Here is a 20,821-nt window from a genome sequence, read left to right as displayed (position 1 = left end):
AACAGGTTCCGGACCAGGCAAGGTCTTTGTGCAGCCAACCAGTATCGCTGGGGCCTTCCGGACAGCCCTTTGTGCAGCCATGGTGCAACACAGATGATGCACGTTGCATGCCTGCTGACTAGGTTCAGCAATGGCCTAGAAGAACTGCATCATGCCACTGAAGATGCCATCGCTTGGCTAGACGACTATACACACACAGTGGCGGATTAATAATTTTGCCGCCCCTAGGCCGGGAAATAATTGCCGCCCTGGCCCCGCCCCGACTCCACCCTTTTCCCACCCCCATTCCGACCCTCTCCCCAAAGTCCCCGCCCCAACTCCGCCCCCTCCCTTCCCCTATTGGATCCCTTCCCAAAATCCCCGGCCCCGCCTCTTCCCCCAGCGTGCGGCATTTCCCCTCCTCCCTCTTCCCTCCCTGCCCCGCGAAACAGCTGTTTTGCGGCGCAACCTCTGGGAGGGGAGAGAAACAGGACGTGGCGGCGCGCTTGCAGAGGAGGCGGAGGTGAGCTGGAGCAGGGGGGCGGGGCATGGAGGGGAGCTTCCGCCCCTGCAAATTTTCCGCCCTAGGCCTAGGCCTTGTTGGCCTAGGCAATAATACGGCGCTGTACACACGCTAAATAAAATCTAGGTATTGAAGGTAGGCTGACTGGTCTATAATTCCCCAGGTTCTCTTTGTACCCCTTTTAAAGACATGGAGACAATTGATCACTGTTCTCTCTTTATAACAGCCCTTAACATATGTGAAGATTGTTATTAGGTCCCCTCTCAGTCTTCTTTTCTCAAAAATATCCATTTTCCCAATAAGTCAAGTTTTCTAAACGTTGATCATTTTTGTTGCTCTCTCTGGACTTTCTCCAGTTTGTCCACATCTTTCTTAAAGTGTGAGACCCAGAGCTGGGCACAGTGCTCCAGCGGAGACCTCACCAGTGCCAAGTAGAGCAGGACAACGACCTCCCATGTCATACATACGACCCTCCTGTTAATACACCCCAGAATGCTATTCGCATGTATCACATTGTTGATGGGGGGCCTCTCTCCTGGGAAGCAACGACTCTGAAAAAGACTCGGGTGGTGATTGTGGATAATCAGCTGAACGTGAGCACCCAGTGCGATGCAGCGGCCAAAAGAGCTCTTGCAATCCTTGGACGTAGAAACAGGAGAACCAGGAGATTTTATTACCTGAGTAATTGGCACCGGGGTGACCACTGCTGAAATACTGTGACTAGTTTTGGTGTCCGCAGTTCAAAAAGGATGTTGATGATTCAGGGAGAAGCCACAATAATGACTGAAAGATTAGAAAACATGCCTTCTAGTGACTCCAAGAGCTCTGTGTTTAGCTTAACAAAGAGAAGGTTAAGGGGCGACTTGATCACAGTCTAGGGTACCTGCCCGGGGAACAGAAATTTGATAACCGAGGGCTCTCCGATCTAGCAGACCAACGTATAACAAAATCCAATGGCTGGAAGTTGAAAGTAGAAAAATTCAGACTGTAAACAAGGTGCTATTTTTTTAACCGTGAGGGTAATTAACCACTGGAACAATTGACCAAAGGAATAGCGGATTCTCCACCACCGGCAATTTTAAAATAAAGATTGGCTGTTTTCCTAGAAGATACATGCTCTGTCTCAAACAGGAATGGATAAAGAGCAGTTCTATCGCCTGGTTTACACAGGAGCGCAGACTAGTCCCTTCTGGCCTGATAAACTGTGACTCTGCAGTTTGTGTAGTTAGTAATAACATTACCTACAGCAGCAACGCACTTTCTCACAGTAGAGCAAGAGGAAAGTTCTTGTCCTCATTTTGCTTTCAGAGCCTACAGACACTGGCAAATGTCTCCCCACGTGCAGCGCTCTGGAGCCCCCGAGGGCGTGCCGGTAGGCACTCCGCAAAGCCTTTAGCGAATCGCTGCTCACTGACTTGTGTTCGTTATGTAACGGTCCCAAAAAAGCAATTCTTCCCTCCTCCGCTGCAGCTTACAAACAGCTTGGTTTAATTGAAATAGCAGCGCTAAAAAACGGAGGGGATTTACCAGCGAGACAAGCCAAAGCAAGCAGGACTAGATCAGTCGACTGTGTTCCTAATCTGATTATCTCATTACTGCTAATCAATTCCCTTGCTAATCATTCATTCCTTAAGCAACATGAGAATTAGCGACAGAGCTGTGAAATCGGTTGTAAGTAATTTGTCAGACTGCTGCGTAACGTGCATTCAGACAAGCTGCTCTCTGGTCTACGGTGCTGAGCAGCAAGGCGCAACGCCATAAACAGAGCTTATTAGAGAGGGGTGGGAGTCTTAGGAAGCTTGCCCACAGCTTGGAGATTGCTTTAATGGCCTGGAAAACACATACTTGGGTGTGAATGAAGTGAGCAAGAAGACGGAAGGGACCATTAAAGCTCAGAGATTAGCTGAAGATCAGAATTTATGGCCAGAGCAAGGGGGATGTGATTTTCTGCACTGACAGGATTCCGCGGCATCCCCTGCTTATAGCTTTTAGGTGTTGAGTCTGCCAGGTACCAAATGCCTGGTTGTGAGGGTACTTGGCTCTTGTGCACTTCAGTGGGAGTTAAGTGAGTTCAGAATCTGACTGCCGGTGCCCAGCACCTCGCAGGACCAGACCACTGGTTTCCATTTTTCAAAATGGAACCCATAGTTTGAGACTCAGTTGTGATATAGGAAAAGTGGTTGCTGCTACTTCTGTTAAAGCCCGAGGGGAAATGGTGGCCCAGATTTCAAACTCCCATGCACTTACTCACTCATGCAATACACTATGATGTGTGCATCCAAGTCAGGATCTGCAAGCTCATCTGGCCAGTTGCGTACGGCATCACTGCATGCAAACCCGTGTCGCCCATTATATGTATTCTTGGTGTGTAGGACGTACAAAGTTTAACCTCCGTGAAGAGCAACTCTTGTTTCCAGCTTCGGGTGCATATAACCAACATTGGGTTTCAAGGCCAGATTTGGGGCCTGGGCTGCTTTGTCAGATTTTGAAGAAATCAAGATGTGTTTTACAAGAGAAGGCAGCAAACAGATGGAAATTAAAAATTCAACTAGGAAAAAGGTTAATGCAGTTTAAATGAGGAGTCTGTTTATACATCACCCTCTGTTTATAGTTCAGCAAGATAAGAGCTAATTAATAGCTCTCTTCCTGTAAAGACTGAAGTGAATTCTCACCCTCCGAACTGGCTAAGGCCTCCGAGTTTACAAAGCGGTCAGATCTGGGCTTTTTTGAAAGGGGTTGGTGGTGGATTGACAGCCCTGAGGCTGATGTCCTCCATCACCAGAACAGGTCCAGTATGCTCCTCGCATACCTGCCCTATCAATATGCTTCACCCCTGGCCTGAAGGGACCTCCTCCAAGGGCCTCCATTAAAGACAGGTGTTCCCAAGTCAGATGCACACTGAATGCTTCAGCCTGAAAATTTCAGCAATGCTCAAACAAAATCATAAACCCTCAGCTGTTGACCTGTCTGCTGAGACTGTCAACAACAGCGGGCCAACGGTGAGGGTGGCTCTGTAGAATAGTCCATTGGGAATTAGACTCTGACCATCAAACTCACTTCACATACGTCACTGCACAGCATATCAAAATGGCGACTGCCGTCAGTCACTACTGACCTGTGTCATGTTGGAATCTGGAGCGCTTAATAGTTCTCCAAGCTATCCAATCCCCAAAAATATATCTCTTACATTGGTAGACTGGAGTGGATTCGGTTGTCAAGAAACTCAAAGGGAGGGATAGCTCAGTGGTTTGAGTATTGGCCTGCTAAACCCAGCGTTGTGGGTTCAATCCTTGAGGGGGCCACTTAGGGATCTGGGGCAAAATCAGTACTCAGTCCTGCTAGTGAAGGCAGGGGGCTGGACTCAATGACCTTTCACAGCTCCCTTCCAGTTCTATGAGATAGGTATATCTCCATATATTATTTTTTTTTTATTGCTGGTGATGGGAGACTTGCATAGGAACCGAGTACTGATGAAGATCTGCATTGCACATAAGCGATCTGAGGTGTACCGTAAAGACCTGGATTTTGCTCTGAACTTGCCCTCAGAAAGGCATAACGGAATATGTAAAGTATCCTGTGGAATTCTCTTAAGATTCTGGTAGGCATCTGTGCCTGTTGAGGTTTCCCCATGAGAACCTTGAGTTGGAAGAGTGAATCCATAAGAATATAAGAACAGCCATGCTGGGTCAAACCAAAGGTCCATCTAGCCCAGTATCCTGTCTTCCGACAGTGGCCAGTGCCAGGTACCCTAGAGGGAATGAACAGAACAGGTAATCATCAAGTGATCCATCCCCTGTCACCCATTCCCAGCTTCTGGCAAACAGAGGCTAGGGACACCATCCCTGCCCATCCTGGCTAATAGCCATTGATGGACCTATCCTCCAGGAACTTATCTAGTTCTTTTTTGAACCATGTTATAGTCTTGGATTCCAGTTCCATCCATTTTCTGCCTCACTGCATCATTGGCTTTGAAGCTTTAATTTTGTCTTGAGTGTTGTAGAAATTTTCAGGTTGTAGCCTTTCTAGCAAACGGCAGTGTTTATTCAACTTGGGAACAGCTGTCTTCTAGCTTTTCAGGATTAACAACCATTTAATGAAGACAAATCTTGTCCTGAAAAAGGCATTTTCATTTGGAGACATGTAACATTGGGGAATGTTTTTGGTTCTTGTGCTGGGTTTTTTTTTCCAATAGGATAATATGCAAATACGCACAGCGTTAGTTATGCAAAGGTTATACAAATAAACGGGAGAGAATGCCATTGCTACAGACTAATAGTGTGTTAGAGGCGACACGATAATTGCTCAAATGTAATCCCCAGATGCAACGCTTTAATTCGTTTTCTATAATGATCTGCATGTGTTTTTCCCTTTATGGGATTTATGGTTAAGAAACGCCCTTTTTGATTCTGACTGATGATTTAACAGAGCAAGGATATCTCTGCTTTGTGCCAACTGAGGGCTGCACTGCCAACTCACAGGCATCCCCCCGGCTGCATCAAAGCCCCACTGGGAGCGCTGGGCCCGATCCAAAGCCTGCTGAAGTCAGTGGGGAATCTTTCCACTGTCTTCAGTGGGCATTGGATCAAGCCTTTAAGTGTCTTAGGTGTGTCTAAGGAGCCTATCATGGGTAAGTTTACACTGTGTTTGTAAAACATGCAGCCTTGAGTCTTGGAGCCCAGGTCTGCGGACGCAGGTTCGCACGGCAGCGCTAAAAACAACCGTGTGGTCATTGTGACTCGGGCTGGACCTCTGGTTCTGAAGCCCACCCCCGTCTCTGGGTTTCAGAGCCTGAGCTCCATGCAGTTACAACACCTACACAGCTGTTTTTAGCGCCGTAGCGTGAGCCCCACAAGAGGGTTGGTAGACCTGGGCTCTGAGTTTAAAACAGAGTGTCGACGTACCCTGGTGTCTAGAGAACTTGGTATGTAGAGATGGAGGCATGAAGCTGTGGAGGGTGCAGATAGGGGGACAGAGCTTTCAAGCTGATGGATCTAATTGAGGCTTGTAGTCAAGGAGATTTATGAATGAAGGATGTCTTGCAGAACATCAGCTGTAATGTCTTCTTTACTAGCCAGTAAATATTTGGCCTTCATGCAGGCTGGATGCTGAGCATCAGGTCACAGTGAAATCCTCCCCCAACTGCAGAGCTGTGGGAGAGACGTTCATCAGTCTTTCCGCTCTTCTGCTCTGTGGGCTGGAATTCCAGCCTGCACGGTGGTTATAATAAGCGAGAACCAGAGCCTGAAGGCTTTGCTTAGGCAAAACTCTCACTGTAGCCAGTCAGGGTTTAACAGGAAGAAGGACTCTAGGATCAGACCCAAGGTCAGCCGCCCCGCTCTTGTTATTGGAAGAGGAGTCTGTAACCGCAGTTCCTGGAAATGTTCTCCGTTTATATAAACTGATGGGTATGTCACTTCATAGTGCAATAAAAATATTTGACTTATGGAAAAAAGAAAGATTGCGATGTTGGCTGGGAATCTATGCTTGTGCAGCCATAAAGCTCAGGTATTTCGATCTTCCGTTGGGTCTGAATGCTGCTTTTCTGAGCCCACTGGGGTTTCGGGGAAAAGATTCATATGAATGATGATATAGTTTCTCACTCTGAAAGGTCATGAAATTTCTAGCCTGGCCATTTATATGCCATAGGAAGCAATGCATATTTAGTAGGGGCCAGTAGAAACATTTCTTAAGGGTGACACTTTGATTTCTTGTATGCTGATAAATCTATATATTAGGTAGGCTATAACCCTACTAAAATGTCCTACGCTTGGGTAACCAATTGTTATCGGTCTCGTCGTAAGGTGGATGGCCCCTTGAAGGAGAATCAGGGTCCAATCTATTCGTGATGGGCTTCTTTAAGGAGAACAAGTCAACATGGCCCACTTGCAAATAATTAACTGCTGAGGTGGCTGGCTGGCAGCTAATTGACTGACGAGTGCCTGGACCTGATAGAAGGCTACCACCGCTCTGTTGGAGGGCTGTGCTCCAAAAGAGAGGAGGCTTCTAAGGAGAGGAGCTCCCAGAGGAGCTAACAGGAAGAGGGTGTCCACGTGTTGTCCCAGCCAACAGGTGAAAGGAGAGAGTAAAACGGAGTCAGCTGGGGAGAAGCTGACTGAGGGTTATAGCTGGCCTGAAGCATAATCCAGCTCCAGGAGGAGGGCGGGGGAGTCCCGAACCTGGGGAGGAGGCTCGTTGGCCTTAGCCCCAGGGTTAGAAGATGGAACGATGGGTTTGTGTTCCCTCAGCTGAGCCTAGGGCTAGATGGCTCAGGTCAGTTAATGAGCCCAGCTGAGCCGCAGCAGAATCGCCTGATTGGCCGGCCTACCCTGTTGGCTGCAAGGAGCCAACAGGCCTGCTTTAAGCTCAACAGCAGTGTCAGGTCGCCGGCTGCTCAATGCATACAACCTGCGATGTCTCCTGTATCTGCCTTGTTCCCAGCCTTGTTCCAGACCTGCTCCTATCTCACTCGGATCTGCTCCAGCCCTGCTCCCTGGCCTGGCTTCTGACTCCGGCTCTGATCCTTGGCTTGTCTTCTGCTTCCTGTTCTGGCTCTAAGCACTAGGCCAGAGTGCCCGCATCCCGGTCCATGACAAAGGGCTGGACTTGAGGAGCTAATACTGAGATGATAAATGAGACCCACACAAAGGGGTAGCTTATTCTCAGGAGCCAGATCAGAGTAAATGATTGCAGGCACCAAGAGGGAGCCAAGAGCTGCCTAGCTGTAAGGCCGTGCGGGACTACAAAAGGGCATGCTGGAGGCTGATGCCTGATCATAGGTCCCTTCTGTCCTAAAAATCTATTCATTAGAATGATGTTGACTAAAGGCTTAGTCCAGCATTTTCAGGGGCAGCTAGAGATTTTGCATGTCTCTGTTTTTGTGTGTCCAGCATGACAATTTAGCAAGGCCTGCTTTCTCAAAAGCGCCTGAGCACCCTTGATCAGCCTCCCCAAGGCAGTGCTGACCCCCTAACCCTGCCCCCTCCGCCCGAGGCCCTGCCCCTTCCAGTGGCCCGGAGCCGGGCCCCCGTACCGGTAAGTCTTCTATGTTACGTTCACCCCTGGAGGCTCCCCAAATCTCTAGCCACTCCTGAAAACGTTGGCCTTGTCAACCTGAATCAGAAGGGTGTAAACTGCATGATTCAGCTTGCTCAATCGACAGGGCTGCTTTTAGGGAACGGAGGTGGCAGAATTCTCCCATGGGGATGTATCACAAAGACCTGGAAAGAAAAGGGTGGTCTGAACAAAGAAATGGGGAAACATGAAACTCTGAGTCCTATACCTCCTGTCTGCCTGTCTCTCTCTATTCACGTACGTCTCCACAGCAGCAGCGCCTTCCCTCTGTAACATTAGACCAGAGCTTACTGGCCTTCCGAGCCCCATATGACAATCTTCAGAAGTTTGGGAGCTGTGGGTTGGGGCTTCAGCCCTGCTCCTGCTGAAGCCCCGAGCCCTGGCAGGTGCGCCCCGCAGGGCTGAAGCCCCAAGACCCCGTCCCCGCTGGGCAGAAGCCTCAAGACCCCCCTTCATGCTAGGTAGAAGCCCCTACCGCACCACACCACTGCAAGGCAGAGGTCCTGAGCTTTCCCCCCACCCCCAGCCTGGTAGGTGGAGAATGGGGGCACATTAAAGCCCCACTTTAATGGTAAAAGAGCCACAGTCTGGCCACCCCTGGACCAGAGGACAAGCATGCTCAAAAATACCCTCCTGCATTTCGCCCCATTCTCAGTCTTGATTTCTCCTGTTACAACAGAAGCCACTAAGACAAACTGAAAAGAGCAGGATTGGACAATCTGATGGCTACTAATGTCCATTGGCAACTATGTGTATTAGGGAAATGGGCTGAGGCTAATCAGATCCCCAAGCATTCGGGCTGGGCATCTAACTCCCATTGATTTAAATGAAGGTGAGGCTGCATTTCACCCACAGGTCCTCAGTTGATTGCAGCCTCCAGAAGGAATTCTTCACCCCAGTCCACCTCCCCCACACCATCACTGGAATAGACAGGGGTGCACCATTTATCCCTTTTTCTGAGGTGTCTGGTAATAGCCCTAGCTAGAGGCAGAATGCAGGAGTAGAGCGGTCTGTGCTCTGATTCAATGTGACAGCTCCTTTGTACCTTACGCATAGACCATACCTGCTGTAAGCACAGATTTCAAGTTCGGTTGGTTGGTTTGGTTGGCACATCTATATAAAGAAACCATCAGGATCAAGCAACTTGATCTTTTCCTCCATGGTCCTTTGCTTGGCCCGTTGTTTGCGCAACCCTTGTGAGAATGTTAAACAGGTGTGCCTGCAATCACCCCTTTTGGTAAAAACAACGAGGAGTCCTTGTGGCACCTTAGAGACTAACATTTATTTGGGCATAAGCTTTCATGGGCTAAAACCCATCTCATCAGATGCATGGAGTGGAAAATACAGAGGCAGGTATAAATCTGTCTGGGTATTGGTCCTGCTTTGAGCAGGGGGTTGGACTAGATGACCTCCTGAGGTCCCTTCCAACCCTGATATTCTATGATATTCTGTGAAATACACAGCACATGAAAAGATGGGAGTTGTCTTATCAAGTGCGGGGTCAGTGCTAACGAGCCAATTCAATTAAGATGGAAGTGAGCTATTCTCAACAGCTGACAAGAACGGGTGAATACCAAGGGAGGAAAAATAACTTTTGTAGTGCTAATGAGGCCAATGTAATCACGGTGTAATCTTATCAACTGTTGAGAATAGCCCACTTCCACCTTAATTGAATTGGCTCATTAGCACTGACCCCCCACTTGGTAAGGCAACTCCCTTCTCTTTATGTGTCAGTATAATAATGCCTGCAGCTGTAATTTTCACTCCATGCATCTGATGAAGTGGGTTTTAGCCCACAAAAGCTTATGCCCAAATAAATTTGTTAGCCTCTAAGGTGCCACAAGGACTCCTCGTTGTTTTTGCTGATACGGACTAACACGGCTACCACTCTGACCCCTTTTTGTGTGCACTAGAAAGTCTGGCTCGGATGTGTTGTGTGTGTCCTTAGAATAGGAACAAGTCAGACAATGAAAAATCAGCCCTACTCTCAATAATGCCATTGCTAACGCTCTCCAAAGCATGGCACTGCGCCTCTATGCCAGGCTGGCTTTGCCAATACGCCATGGCGCACAACAGTTCTTTCCCAGGGGTCCAGCTGGCCCACATGCTTAGGGTGTAACTGATCGCCATATTTGGGTTTGGGAAGGAATTTTCCCCTGCCTCAGATTGTCAGGAACTCTGGGGGGGTTTCTCCTTCCTCTGCAGCAGGGGGCACAGGTCACTTGCAGGTTTAAACTATTGGAAATGGTGAATTCTCTGTAACTTGAAGTCTTTAAACCATGATTTGAAGACTTCAGTAACTCAGCCAGAGGTTAAGGGTCTATTACAGGAGTGGGTGGGTGAGGTTCTGTGGCCTGCAATGTGCAGGAGGTCAGACTAGATGATCATGATGGTCCCTTCTGGCCTTAAAGTCTATGAGTCTAACTCCACCTTGCTTTGCTAAGAGGCAGTAACTTGCATTGTTGATACAGAAGAGCAAGTCAGCTGAGCTTTCAGTGGAGAGTTAGGCTATTCATTCTATGAGGAGCCAGGACTCCCAAGTTCTGCTCAGAGCTCCACCATTACCTTGTCGTGCCCCTTTGGCATATGCTAGATTTTTTTTTCAGACATAAGAACCTAATGTTGGAAATCTGGATAAACTGCCTGATTTTCAGACCGTGACTCCCGGCAAAGTCAATGGGAGCTGGTAGATACTCAGAGCTTTTGAAAATGACCCGTGAAGGTGATTGGGTGAGAGTTGAGAAGCCTAACTTTGGGCAACTTTTTTTGTGTCTGTGTGTGTGCAAATCTTGGCCTTTAGTTTCGACATCTCTTTGCTTCAGTTCACCCATTTCTAAATTAGGTGCAAACACTGACCTTGCAGGAATGTTTTAAGGCTTAATTCATTAAAAATGACCTGCAATGGTGGGGAAAATACCATTTTTTTAATCTTTGCTCTGATATATAAAGAAAGTCTGAAAGACAGTTGATTTCTCCACTTGTTTCTTAGCAGTTCAGGTCTTGTCTACCCTGCTTTTCTTGTAAGACTCAATTGATGATAGGGAAACTCATGGAATCCTAATGTGTAAAAAGTATCCGCTGAAAACAGGATGGGCGGGGGGCATTAATCTGTTTACAGCTATCTGGCTTTGTCTTTCTCTTAGTGCATGTTTAACTCAAATGCCTGAAAGACAGTTGGGAGAAAAGATCTCTTTGTTAAAGAGTCAACACCCTCTCCATGAAGAACCTGCAACTCTCCCTCTTCAGTTCTCTGGTCTTGCACAGAGACCACCATAAAAAACAAGGAAGAGAAAACGTGAAGTTCTTGATATTACTCAGGTGAAAAATAAAATCAAGCTATCTTTATGCATTATAAAGAAGCAAAAGTCTTCTATTTCTTTTCCTTTGCAGTGTTTGTAAAGTGCCTTGGGAACTTCTGATGAAAGCTGTTGCAGAGATGCAAATCAAAACCATTTTTTATTAGTAAGTGTTGCTTACACATAAAGTGAAAAAATCAATGTCTGGCTGAATTGAGGGGAAGCATGATAACGCACTGTCTAAGAAAGCGTCCTATAATTAAGATCAGTCTGGGAATCCTTTCCGCTTGCTCTAAGTGGCTGAGTTAATTTCCTGCAGAATGTGGATGTCAGAGGTGGCTTGGAAGAAGAAATAATTAGTATCTTCATGCTGCGAAGAGCTAATTATTGGTGGAAGCAAAGCACTGTAGTAGCTGGTACCTTACATAATCTAATGGCTTTCTTGGTTTCCTGTGGCAGATCACTTTCCCTGCCGCATCCCTCTATTGCCTGTAGCACCAGGGTGATGCGAGCCAACGTGACAGGCGAAAGCACACGAAGGGAATGTGAGGCCATGCAGAGTTGAAATGCAAACCTCTGGACTGATGTATTTACTTGGGATCAGAGTTGGTGCCGATGAGATCAAAAGAATGATGAGAAATAGGCAGGGCAGGGGAGGTCGGCAGCCCCTAGCCTTTACGCTGCATCCAGGGACACTGGAAACAATAGTGAAAATGGAAGTGAAGGGTTTGCATTTTGCTGTTTGGGGGAGGATGGGGGGTGATTTCAGCAAAGAACTGCTGCAAGCCGAGCTAGCCAAGGGCCAAGCCACTTTGTCACAGAAGGCCAAAATAAACCCTAACCTGCAGCTCCCAGGTAGGAAACTGCAGAGCTGGCTAGGAAAGGGGAGCTCATGTACACAGATCTGGTGCTTGTACTGGGGTCTTATAGGACTAGGATGCCGGAGTGCTGATCCATTCTGGCCACTGTCTTGTTCTAGCTTTAGGAAGTCTTTACAATGCCAGGAGTCTGTGGTCCAAATTCACAGGGGCAGTCTAGCTGCACCACTCAGGCAGGGCCCTCGTGCAGTGTCAGCCCTGGCTGAGTCATCTGCCGGGACTGAACCCAGGATCTCAAACCACAAGTCTGTACAGCTTAAGCTAAAGGGCCAGGGCCATTCGTGCAGAAGCGCTAGCAGACTCGTATGCCTCTGTACGTGGTCTTGCCACTAGAGCGGGACAGAGAGTCAGTGTGTGTCAGTGCAGGTTACACAGAACCACCCTCACCCTCAACTGACGGCTCAAAGGCTGCTTTGCACAGAGTGGCACAAGGCAGCAGGACTGTACCACTCAAGCTGCCCTGTTTTTTCACCTCTCAAACATAGATCATAATTATTATGATGGTACATCCCTTCACAGTGAGGTCTCCACGGCACACCTCAGGTAGAGAGTGAGGCCGAACTTGGATCGTTCCAAACTCTTCCTATCTCCTCATGGCCCAAGGTGCTTTGGCCTCTTGCAATGAACTGCTGTTAATTTCCTTTCACAGTTCCCGTTCCGCCATGTCATCTTTTTTCTCCTGTGAAAGAAGCTAAAGCCAAAGTTTTCAAACCTGGATCCTTCAAGTTAGGCCCCTGTATAAAAGTGTACTGACTCCCAAATGGGATCATTACCTGTAGCTCCCACTGATTTTACCAGGCTCTATTTTTACCGCCTGCAGAAAATTATATTAATCACCTCTTTGCAGATGCCCCGCCCATCTGGCTGGAATTTGTAGGTGCCTGTGTAATGCCGGCAAACCCTGGTTGTCGACGGGCAGGATCGAACCGGGGATCTCTGCAGCTTAGTGCATGAGCCTCTACAGCATGAGCTAAAAGCCAACTGGCTGTTAGCTAAGGCTGTAGAGCAGACTCATTTAACTCTTGCTGAGTGGTCTTGGTGCCACTAGATGGGACAGAACGCCACACCGAGGAGGTGTGTGTGTTATACTTGTTTGCAAATATATATATATTTGCGGGCATCTCTTTTTAACAACGGGGCCCACGGTGGTTTTCTACTGGATGGTTTGACTGAATTAAAGTCTGACTGACTCTACCAGTTACAGCAGCAAGCACTTTGAGGCAGGGACCATCTTTCTGTTCTGTGTTTGTACAGCACCTAGCACAGTGGGGCCCTGGTCCATGACTGGGGATCTCAAGCACTACTGCAAAATTCCACTATATGCCTAATTGTCTTTTAAAAATCCGATGATAAGACAATGCAAGTAGAAATGATAATTTATAACCAGACTGGGCAAACCACTGGAGAATACACCATAGGCAAAATTGCTGCAGTGATAGCAAGGAATGTACTAAATGTGACACAACAGATCTTTGGCATTCCTGACTTCTATGGCTATTGACTCCATTGGGTAGTTCTGAAAACTGCCAGCTGATGTCAAACCAGAGCTTATGTTACAAATAGTATAAATGTATACCATGCTCATGACTGTATATCTTCGCCCCCTCCATAGGAGCTTAGTAAAATGCAACTTTCCTTTGGTGTCTAACCCACTAGCAGATATTGAGGAGTATATTGGAATCCAGGGGTACTAGAGAAATTGTATTACTATGGACTTGTCCACACAGAGACATAGTGCGTAGCAAGCTGGGGTGTGAATTTACAGCACACTAGTTTGCCATTCATTAACTGGCTGTTTGAACCCTGCTAATGGGCACTAAAAGTTCCCTAGTGCACTTTGACCTAATGCTGTTTGAAAGCACCCTAGGGAACTTTTAGTGCGCAGTAACAGGGTCCACATGGCCAGTTAGTGTGCGGCAAGCTGGCGCACTATAGATTTACACCCCTCTTGCTGTGCACTACATCTCCATCTAGAAGAGTCCTAGGTCTCAGAATAAACAAGGATGTAAAGAGCTAAATTCTTCCTCGATGTAAGTGTGTTGATTTCTATGGAGGCACACCGGGAATGACAACCCTCGTTCAGAAGCACTTACATGAGACCTAAGCACATGCTGAAGTGCTTTCTTGAATCAGTGCCTCAAATAGCTCCAACAATTTAAAAATTAACTATACTCATGGCCATGTGATACTGCTCCCCCACCCCCTCCCGTCTTCTTATACAAACCCATTAACATCACAGGACCATGCCCAACTTCTGTAGGTTATTTTCTGATGCTTCCTAGTTAAGCTCCATCTGTATATTTTTAAATGCAGACATTTCTCAAACAGTCATTTATCGGGTTTAATCTGCCCGGTATGTAAACCAGAGCAAAAGACTGTGCCCTGTATGAATTGACATGTGTGTTGTCTAATTTTTTAGCCTATTAAAAATAAATAAAGACCACACCAGAGAGCTAGAGAGAGAAACCTTCTGCTGGAATATGATATCAAGTTGCATACCTTACGATGAGAGACTTAAGGAGCTCAAGCTACTTATCTTATGAAACTGAAGGTTAAGAGGCACCATCTATATGTAATCACCCAGAGGGAAGATATCTGACTGTAGGGGGCCGTTAGTCTAAGAGTTTGTGTGCAGTGGCAAGTGAAAGACAAAACTTTTGTTGTTCAGAGGTGTTAAAAAAAAAAACAACATACACCCCGAAAGATAAGTCTTGCAGGACAAGTGGGGGTGTGAACAGTGCTTTGTCAGCAGGAGTGCTTTCATAGAATATTAGGGTTGGAAGGGACCTCAGGAGGTCATCTAGTCCAACCCACTGCTCAAAGCAGGACTAATCCCCAGACAGATTTTTGCCCCAGATCCCTAAATGGCCCCTTCAAGAATTGAACTCATAACCCTAAGTTTAGCAGGCCAATGCTCAAACCACTGAGCTATTTCTTGTCATCAGAGCTAATGCCACTCCTTGGGGGGCTTTTTTGTCAGCAGGAGAGCTCTCTTCTGCCGACAAACAGCGATTACACTGCGCCTTTTAGCGGCCTGGCTGTAGTGGTGCAGCCATGTCACTAAAAGCTGCATAGTGTAGACATAACCTTGAGACAAAGGCATAACGGATAAAGGCATAACAAGATCCAATGGCTGCAAGTTGGTGTTAGAACATTTTAAATAAGATGCAACTTTTTAACAGTGAGGATAGTGTCACATCACTTTTATAGGCTAGAGTAGTTAATCATTGGAACAGATTATATGGGGATGTGGTAAATTCTCCATCGCATGGAGCATTTAAATTATTACTTCTTTGTTTTACCGTAGCACCGAGGAGCCCCAGTCATGGAACAAGACCCCATTGTGCTAGGCCCTGTGTCAATAGTTGATGTCTTTCTCCAAGTTATGCCCTAGTTTTCAACCACAAGTTATTGGGACTCATAAACTTTAAGTCCGGAAGGGACCATCATGATCATCTAGTCTCACCTCCTGCATACTGCAGGCCACAGAATCTCACCCACCCACTCCTGTAATAGGCCCATAACCTCTGGCTAAGTTACTGAGGTCCTCAAATCTTTCAAGACTTCAGGTTACAGAGAATCCACCATTTACTCTAGTTCAAACCAGCAAGAGACCCGTGCCCCACATTGCAGAGGAAAGTGAAAAACCCCCAGGGTCTCTGCCATTGTGACCTGGAGGAAAATTCCTTTACAATCCCAGATATGGCGATCGGTTAAACCCTGAGCATATGGGCAAGACCCACCAGCCAGACACCTTGGAAAGAATGGTCTCTAGTAACTCAGAGCCCTGCCCATCTTGTGTCTCATCTCCAACTGTTGGAGATATTTGCTAATAGCAGTCATGGATGGGCCATTTGCCATTGTAGGCAACTTCATCATTCCAACCCCTCCATAAATTTATCAAGATCAGTCTTAAAACAAGTTAGATTTTCTGCCCCCACTACTCTCCTTGGAAGGCTGTTCCAAATTAACCTCTGATGGTTAGAAACCTTTATCTAATTTCAAACCTAAACTTATTGACGGCCAGTTTTTATCCATTTGTTCTTGTGCCAAAATTGGCCCTTAACTTAAATAACTCCTCTCCCTCCCTGGTGTTTATCTGTCTGATGTATGTATAGTGTGCATTTACATAGTCAGAAGGAATGTTTCCCTCCCCTACAGGAATCACTAGATGAAATTCCCTGACCACTGTTTTGCCAGGAGTTAGACAAGATGATCGTAGTGGTTTCATTTGACCTTCAAGCTATGAAAGAGTTTTGTCAGCACGAATTTAATAGGGTCACATTATTCATGAAAGGTGAAGCCGTGGCTGACTGATGCAAATAACCTCCAGCAAGTGCTGATAAAACCTTTACATCTCCCCAGCATGAATTGTGTACGTGCCACACGTGTGGCAGGAAAAAAAAAAACAATTTTAGCGGTAAACCTTGTTTAGCAACATTTGATTAACACATAAGTAGAGTAATGAAAATAAGTAGGTTCCGTCACCTCCTTGTATAGATTGGCTCCCAAATGGCCTGATCCAGAGCTCATTGAAGTCAAAAGATGTCTCCCCGTTGGCTTTAGTGGGCTTTGGGGCAAATATTATCACAAGTCCCCCTGGACAGACTTTGGAGGAAGAGACAAGAGATTTTAAAACCTCTAGAAATTGCCTAAAACAACTTTTCCATGCATAACAATATTATGGATCTGCAGTCCAGCATCTCCAAGATCTTGCCAGGTGAAAGCCCTGTGCTGTGTATCCCATAGGGGAGATTGGAAATCTTTCCAAGGGGTCTTAGCACCAGTTTCTAGCCCTGACGGCTTACGGGCTGTCGCTGGTGCAGAACTCCTTCCTTAGAGGTTTTTAAGGCCCGGCTTGACAAAGCCCTGGCTGGGATGATTTAGTTGGGAATTGGTCCTGCTTTGAGCAGGGGGTTGGACTAGATGACCTCCTGAGGTCCCTTCCAACCCTGATATTCTATGATTCTATGAACTGAACACAACGCTGCAGTCCTCGGATCACTGTATTCTTGGGCAAAATTCTTTCTTGGGGAAAGAAGGAAACATTTTTTTCCGACAGGCTGTTTACATAAATTATAAGGCCAGAAGAGACCATTGTGATCATCTAGTCTGACCTCATGTACCACTTAGGCCGTAGGACTTCCCTGTATTAATTCCTGTTTGAACTAGAGCATATCTCTTTCGAAAAATATCTAGTCTTGATTTTAAAATGTCCAGTGGTGGAGAATCCACCACAATTCTTGGTAAGCTACCCTAGCTGTTAAAAATGTGCACCTTATTTCTAGTCTGAATTTGTCTAGCTTCAGCTTCCAGCCATTGGATTTGTTTTACCTTCATCTTTTTACAAAAGCTTAATGCGCATTAGAAGCTGCTCAGAGGTTTGGAATGACAGAAGCAGTCCCAAGGGAGATGGGTTTGTGGACAGAGTACAAGTGAGGTGGTCAGATGTGTGATAAGTGCAAGCTATCACATGGATATCTATTATAGCTATATCTTGTCTCTGCATAGCTCGAAATCTGTTTACTGAAGGATGTAGGCGTCGGTTCTTTCTGTACCTTGCATTTCAAACAAGAACAAATGAACTGTATTGTAAGTATTAGATGTAGACATTTAAACTACGCTCAGAACAAAAATGTTCTCCTTTAGGAAGCCATCCAGTACTTTCATCTTGTATTTTATATTGGATTCCATCTTGGTCCAGAGCAGGGATATGCAACCTACGGCATACATGACGAAGGCGGCATGCGAGCTGATTTTCAGTGTCACTCACACTGCCCAGGTCCTGGTCACAGGTCCGGGGGGCTCTGCATTTTAATTTAATTTTAAATGAAGCTTCTTAAACATTTTAAAAACCTTATTTACTTTACATACAACAATAGTTTAGTTATATATTATAGACTTATAGAAAGAGACCTTCTAAAAATGTTAAAATGTATTACTGGCACGGGAAACCCTAAATTAGAGTGAATAAATGAAGACTCGGCACACCACTTCTGAAAGGTTGCCAACCCCTGGTCCAGAGTTTCAGATATGTCCCGTGGTTGCGAATACATTGTAAGTACCTAGGTTGATAGGCCCAGAGCTCTAGATGTTGAGAGATCCTGTTGTGAAACCATCTATTCTCCATGGGTAGAATTCTGATGTCTTTATCTTTGGCCCTACTGGTCACAACTTCGTGGGAATTAAATATGAGCCTCTGAGAACTGAGCTTTGTAGCTAATGTTAAAAGTTGGAAAATTGTATTTTAATTAATCTAAAAGCGGAGGTTACAAGAAGAAGATATTCTGAGTTATTTTCTTTACAATCTCCAATAATCCCACTTCAAAGCGGCATTCGAAAATTTCCATTTCCAAAGATAAAGCTTTGATTATAACTTCCAAAGGGAGTTGAGGTTGCTTTTCGGCTTTCTGGTTGTTCAAAGCATTGTTGTTTGCTCTCTCCTTATTGATCTGAGGTATCAAAGGCGCTGATGCAGTCTTGGCAAATCGATTGTGGAGTTAGGCTCTTGGGTAGCATGAGTGAAAACGTTTGGCCTGTTTCACATCAATAATATTTACTGAAGAAATATGCCTTGACAGTGGTTTTCTGAGTTCCTTTTACTATTCGAAACATGTTTTACTAAGCGCTTTTTTTCTTTACAATCCAGTTCCACCCTCTGGGACATTGGATTTAACCACAGCCTTTTCCTAGCCTTTGGGGAATTGTTCTATGCCACATCATGGGTGATTCTTGAACAGGATTGCTAGAGGGAAATAGCTGCAGTATCTATCTATCTATCTATCTATCTATCTATTATTCACATTCTGTATGGAATTCTGATATATTTTTTCATTCCAAATCAGAACAAAACGCGAACATTTTGAAATGTCCAGGAAAACAAAAATTTCAAAAAAGTTCAATTCAGGATCTTCGAGATATCTTGTTTCAATAGTGTCAAAACATTTACTTTAATTTAGTTTTGATATTTATATTAAAAATTAAATAACATCTATAAATTAAATGGTATAATAAACAGTATATAACATATTAAAACGATATTTTAATATAATCTATGTCCAAACAAGTTGAGTTGAGTTGATCCCATCAAAATTAAACATTTCCACATTGAAATGAAACAGTCTATCAAAATGTTGTTGAAATCGACTTATTCCCACAAAACATTTCAGTTTCAATGAAACTGCAGTAGCAATAGCGAAGTCCTAAATGGACTTCATGGAGTGTCTTGCATGACTCTGTTTTGGGGGTTTAAAAAAATCTGCTGGGGTATAATTTACTCCTTCCACCCAACGCATCCACTGCATCAACCATAATTTTGCACCTATGTGAGTGACCGTTTCAGTGGCATGAGGAATTGGGGAGTTAGAAAGGAACAGAAGCAGTCACATCTTGTGCACAGGTTGGTGTGTTCAGATCAGGTACTTTAATTTGGAGGGGGAGCAAGAGATTTAATCTGAGAATCTCTAGTGTTTCCATCTATAAAATGCACCACTCACTATTAACCCAGATTTGTCTCAGTCCTATGCAGATGTGGCCTGTGTCTCCCTGTCAATTCCAGAAAATGTTTGATACCACAAATGCTGAATCTTGAAACTGAGGTTATTGAAAACCGTGTGTTTAAAGAACATAATCCCAAATTATTTCACTCTTTCCTCTCCATTTGTCAGAGTTAAATCCCTCATTCTGGGTCTTCGGCACATATTTTTAAAATCCCTTTTTGGTTTGCGTCTAAGATAAAGTGTAGTATTGTGAGCCAGCCTCCATTTAGAGCAGTATATAGTACACTAACATGGGGGTAGTCTCAGGGATCTAAACAATCTTTTCCAGCTCTAACTTCTGTAATCCTCTGATCCAGGTTTGGGATTTGATTGAGAGAGTTGGAAAACTAGATAGAGCTGGTTGTTCGCAAGGTAGCCATGAATCATGCTCTGCATAGGGTTTCTCTGCATGCTTTCCATACAACGCAGACAGAGCAGTCTCTGAATGTTGTAATATGGTCATCTCTTTCTCTTCTCTTTCTGTAGGTTGCGCAAGGATGTGGGACAACATAACCTGCTGGCCCTCAGCAGCAGTGGGAGAAGTTGTGGTGATCCCATGCCCAACATATTTTATCTTCTTCTCCAGTTCTCTGGGTAAGTGAAACTAGACAGTTCGTTTACTATAAATGTCACTTGGTATTTTCTATCTTGATTCACTCCGCCTTCCTTCTGGTGAATGGTGATCATGCTATTGTTTGAAAATTAAAGTTGAAACACTCCGTGATGACTATTCAGAGGTAATGCACATGTGCTACTCCCCACTGACTTCAGCTGGAGTTGTGGGTGCTCAGCCCGTCTGAAAATGAGACATTGTAGCCAGTCAAGGGCTGTAATGCTTTAATCTAAGAAAGATTATTGGTAACTGGGTGGATTTTAATAGCCAAGGACACACAGGAGGTCAGGCTAGGTGACCTCATGGTCCCTTCTGGCCTTAAATTCTATGATTCTTTATCAGTTAATAATAATGGAGATATCCTATCTCCTAGAACTGGAAGGGACCTTGAAAGGTCATCGAGTCCAGCCCCCTGCCTTCACTAGCAGGACCAAGTACTGATTTTGCCCCAACTCCCTAAGTGGCCCCCTCAAGGATTGAACTCACAGGCCAATGCTCAAACCACTGAGCTATCCCTCCCCCCTAGAAGTAGGTAAGTAGTTGAGTAACTAACCTACTTGACTACACCCTTGTATCTATCTCCTCACTGGTATGCCCAAATCCCCAGCCTACTGACATGGATTCACAGTTATTATTTTCCATTGTTTCTTTACATTACAGTAGAGACCAGAGACACCAGTCACAGTTGGCGCCCCATTTTGCTAGGTCCTATATAAAGCATACGAAGACAAAGTCCCTGCACCTTGCACTCCCACTCTGAGAAGTTGCATACAAAGTAGAAAAATGTTTTTTTCCCCCTTGGAAAATTTTGACAAAAATGGAAAAAAGTAGTTTCCCTCTAAATTTTCCACAAAAAATGTTGAGGGTTTTTTGTTTGTTTTGTTTTGTTTTTTTGGTGGGGCGGGGGGGGTTAAGTGAAAATT

At 45.4% G+C, this 20,821-nt stretch overlaps 1 protein-coding gene across 1 annotated transcript in view; it reads left to right on the top strand.

The window, feature by feature from the left end:
* Window positions 1–20,821, top strand: part of VIPR1 (vasoactive intestinal peptide receptor 1) — a 169,098-nt gene that overhangs the window by 71,132 nt on the left and 77,145 nt on the right. Inside the window, exon 3 of the mRNA XM_034759843.1 lies at window positions 19,772–19,879. Coding sequence (XP_034615734.1) covers window positions 19,772–19,879 — 108 coding nt within the window. The remainder of the gene's footprint in view (window positions 1–19,771; window positions 19,880–20,821) is intronic.

This window comes from Trachemys scripta, chromosome 2 (genome assembly GCF_013100865.1).
Source record: "Trachemys scripta elegans isolate TJP31775 chromosome 2, CAS_Tse_1.0, whole genome shotgun sequence".
NCBI lineage: Eukaryota > Metazoa > Chordata > Testudines > Emydidae > Trachemys > Trachemys scripta.
The sequence above is the reverse complement of the archived record's forward strand: the minus strand, read 5'-3'. Positions and strand labels throughout refer to the sequence as shown.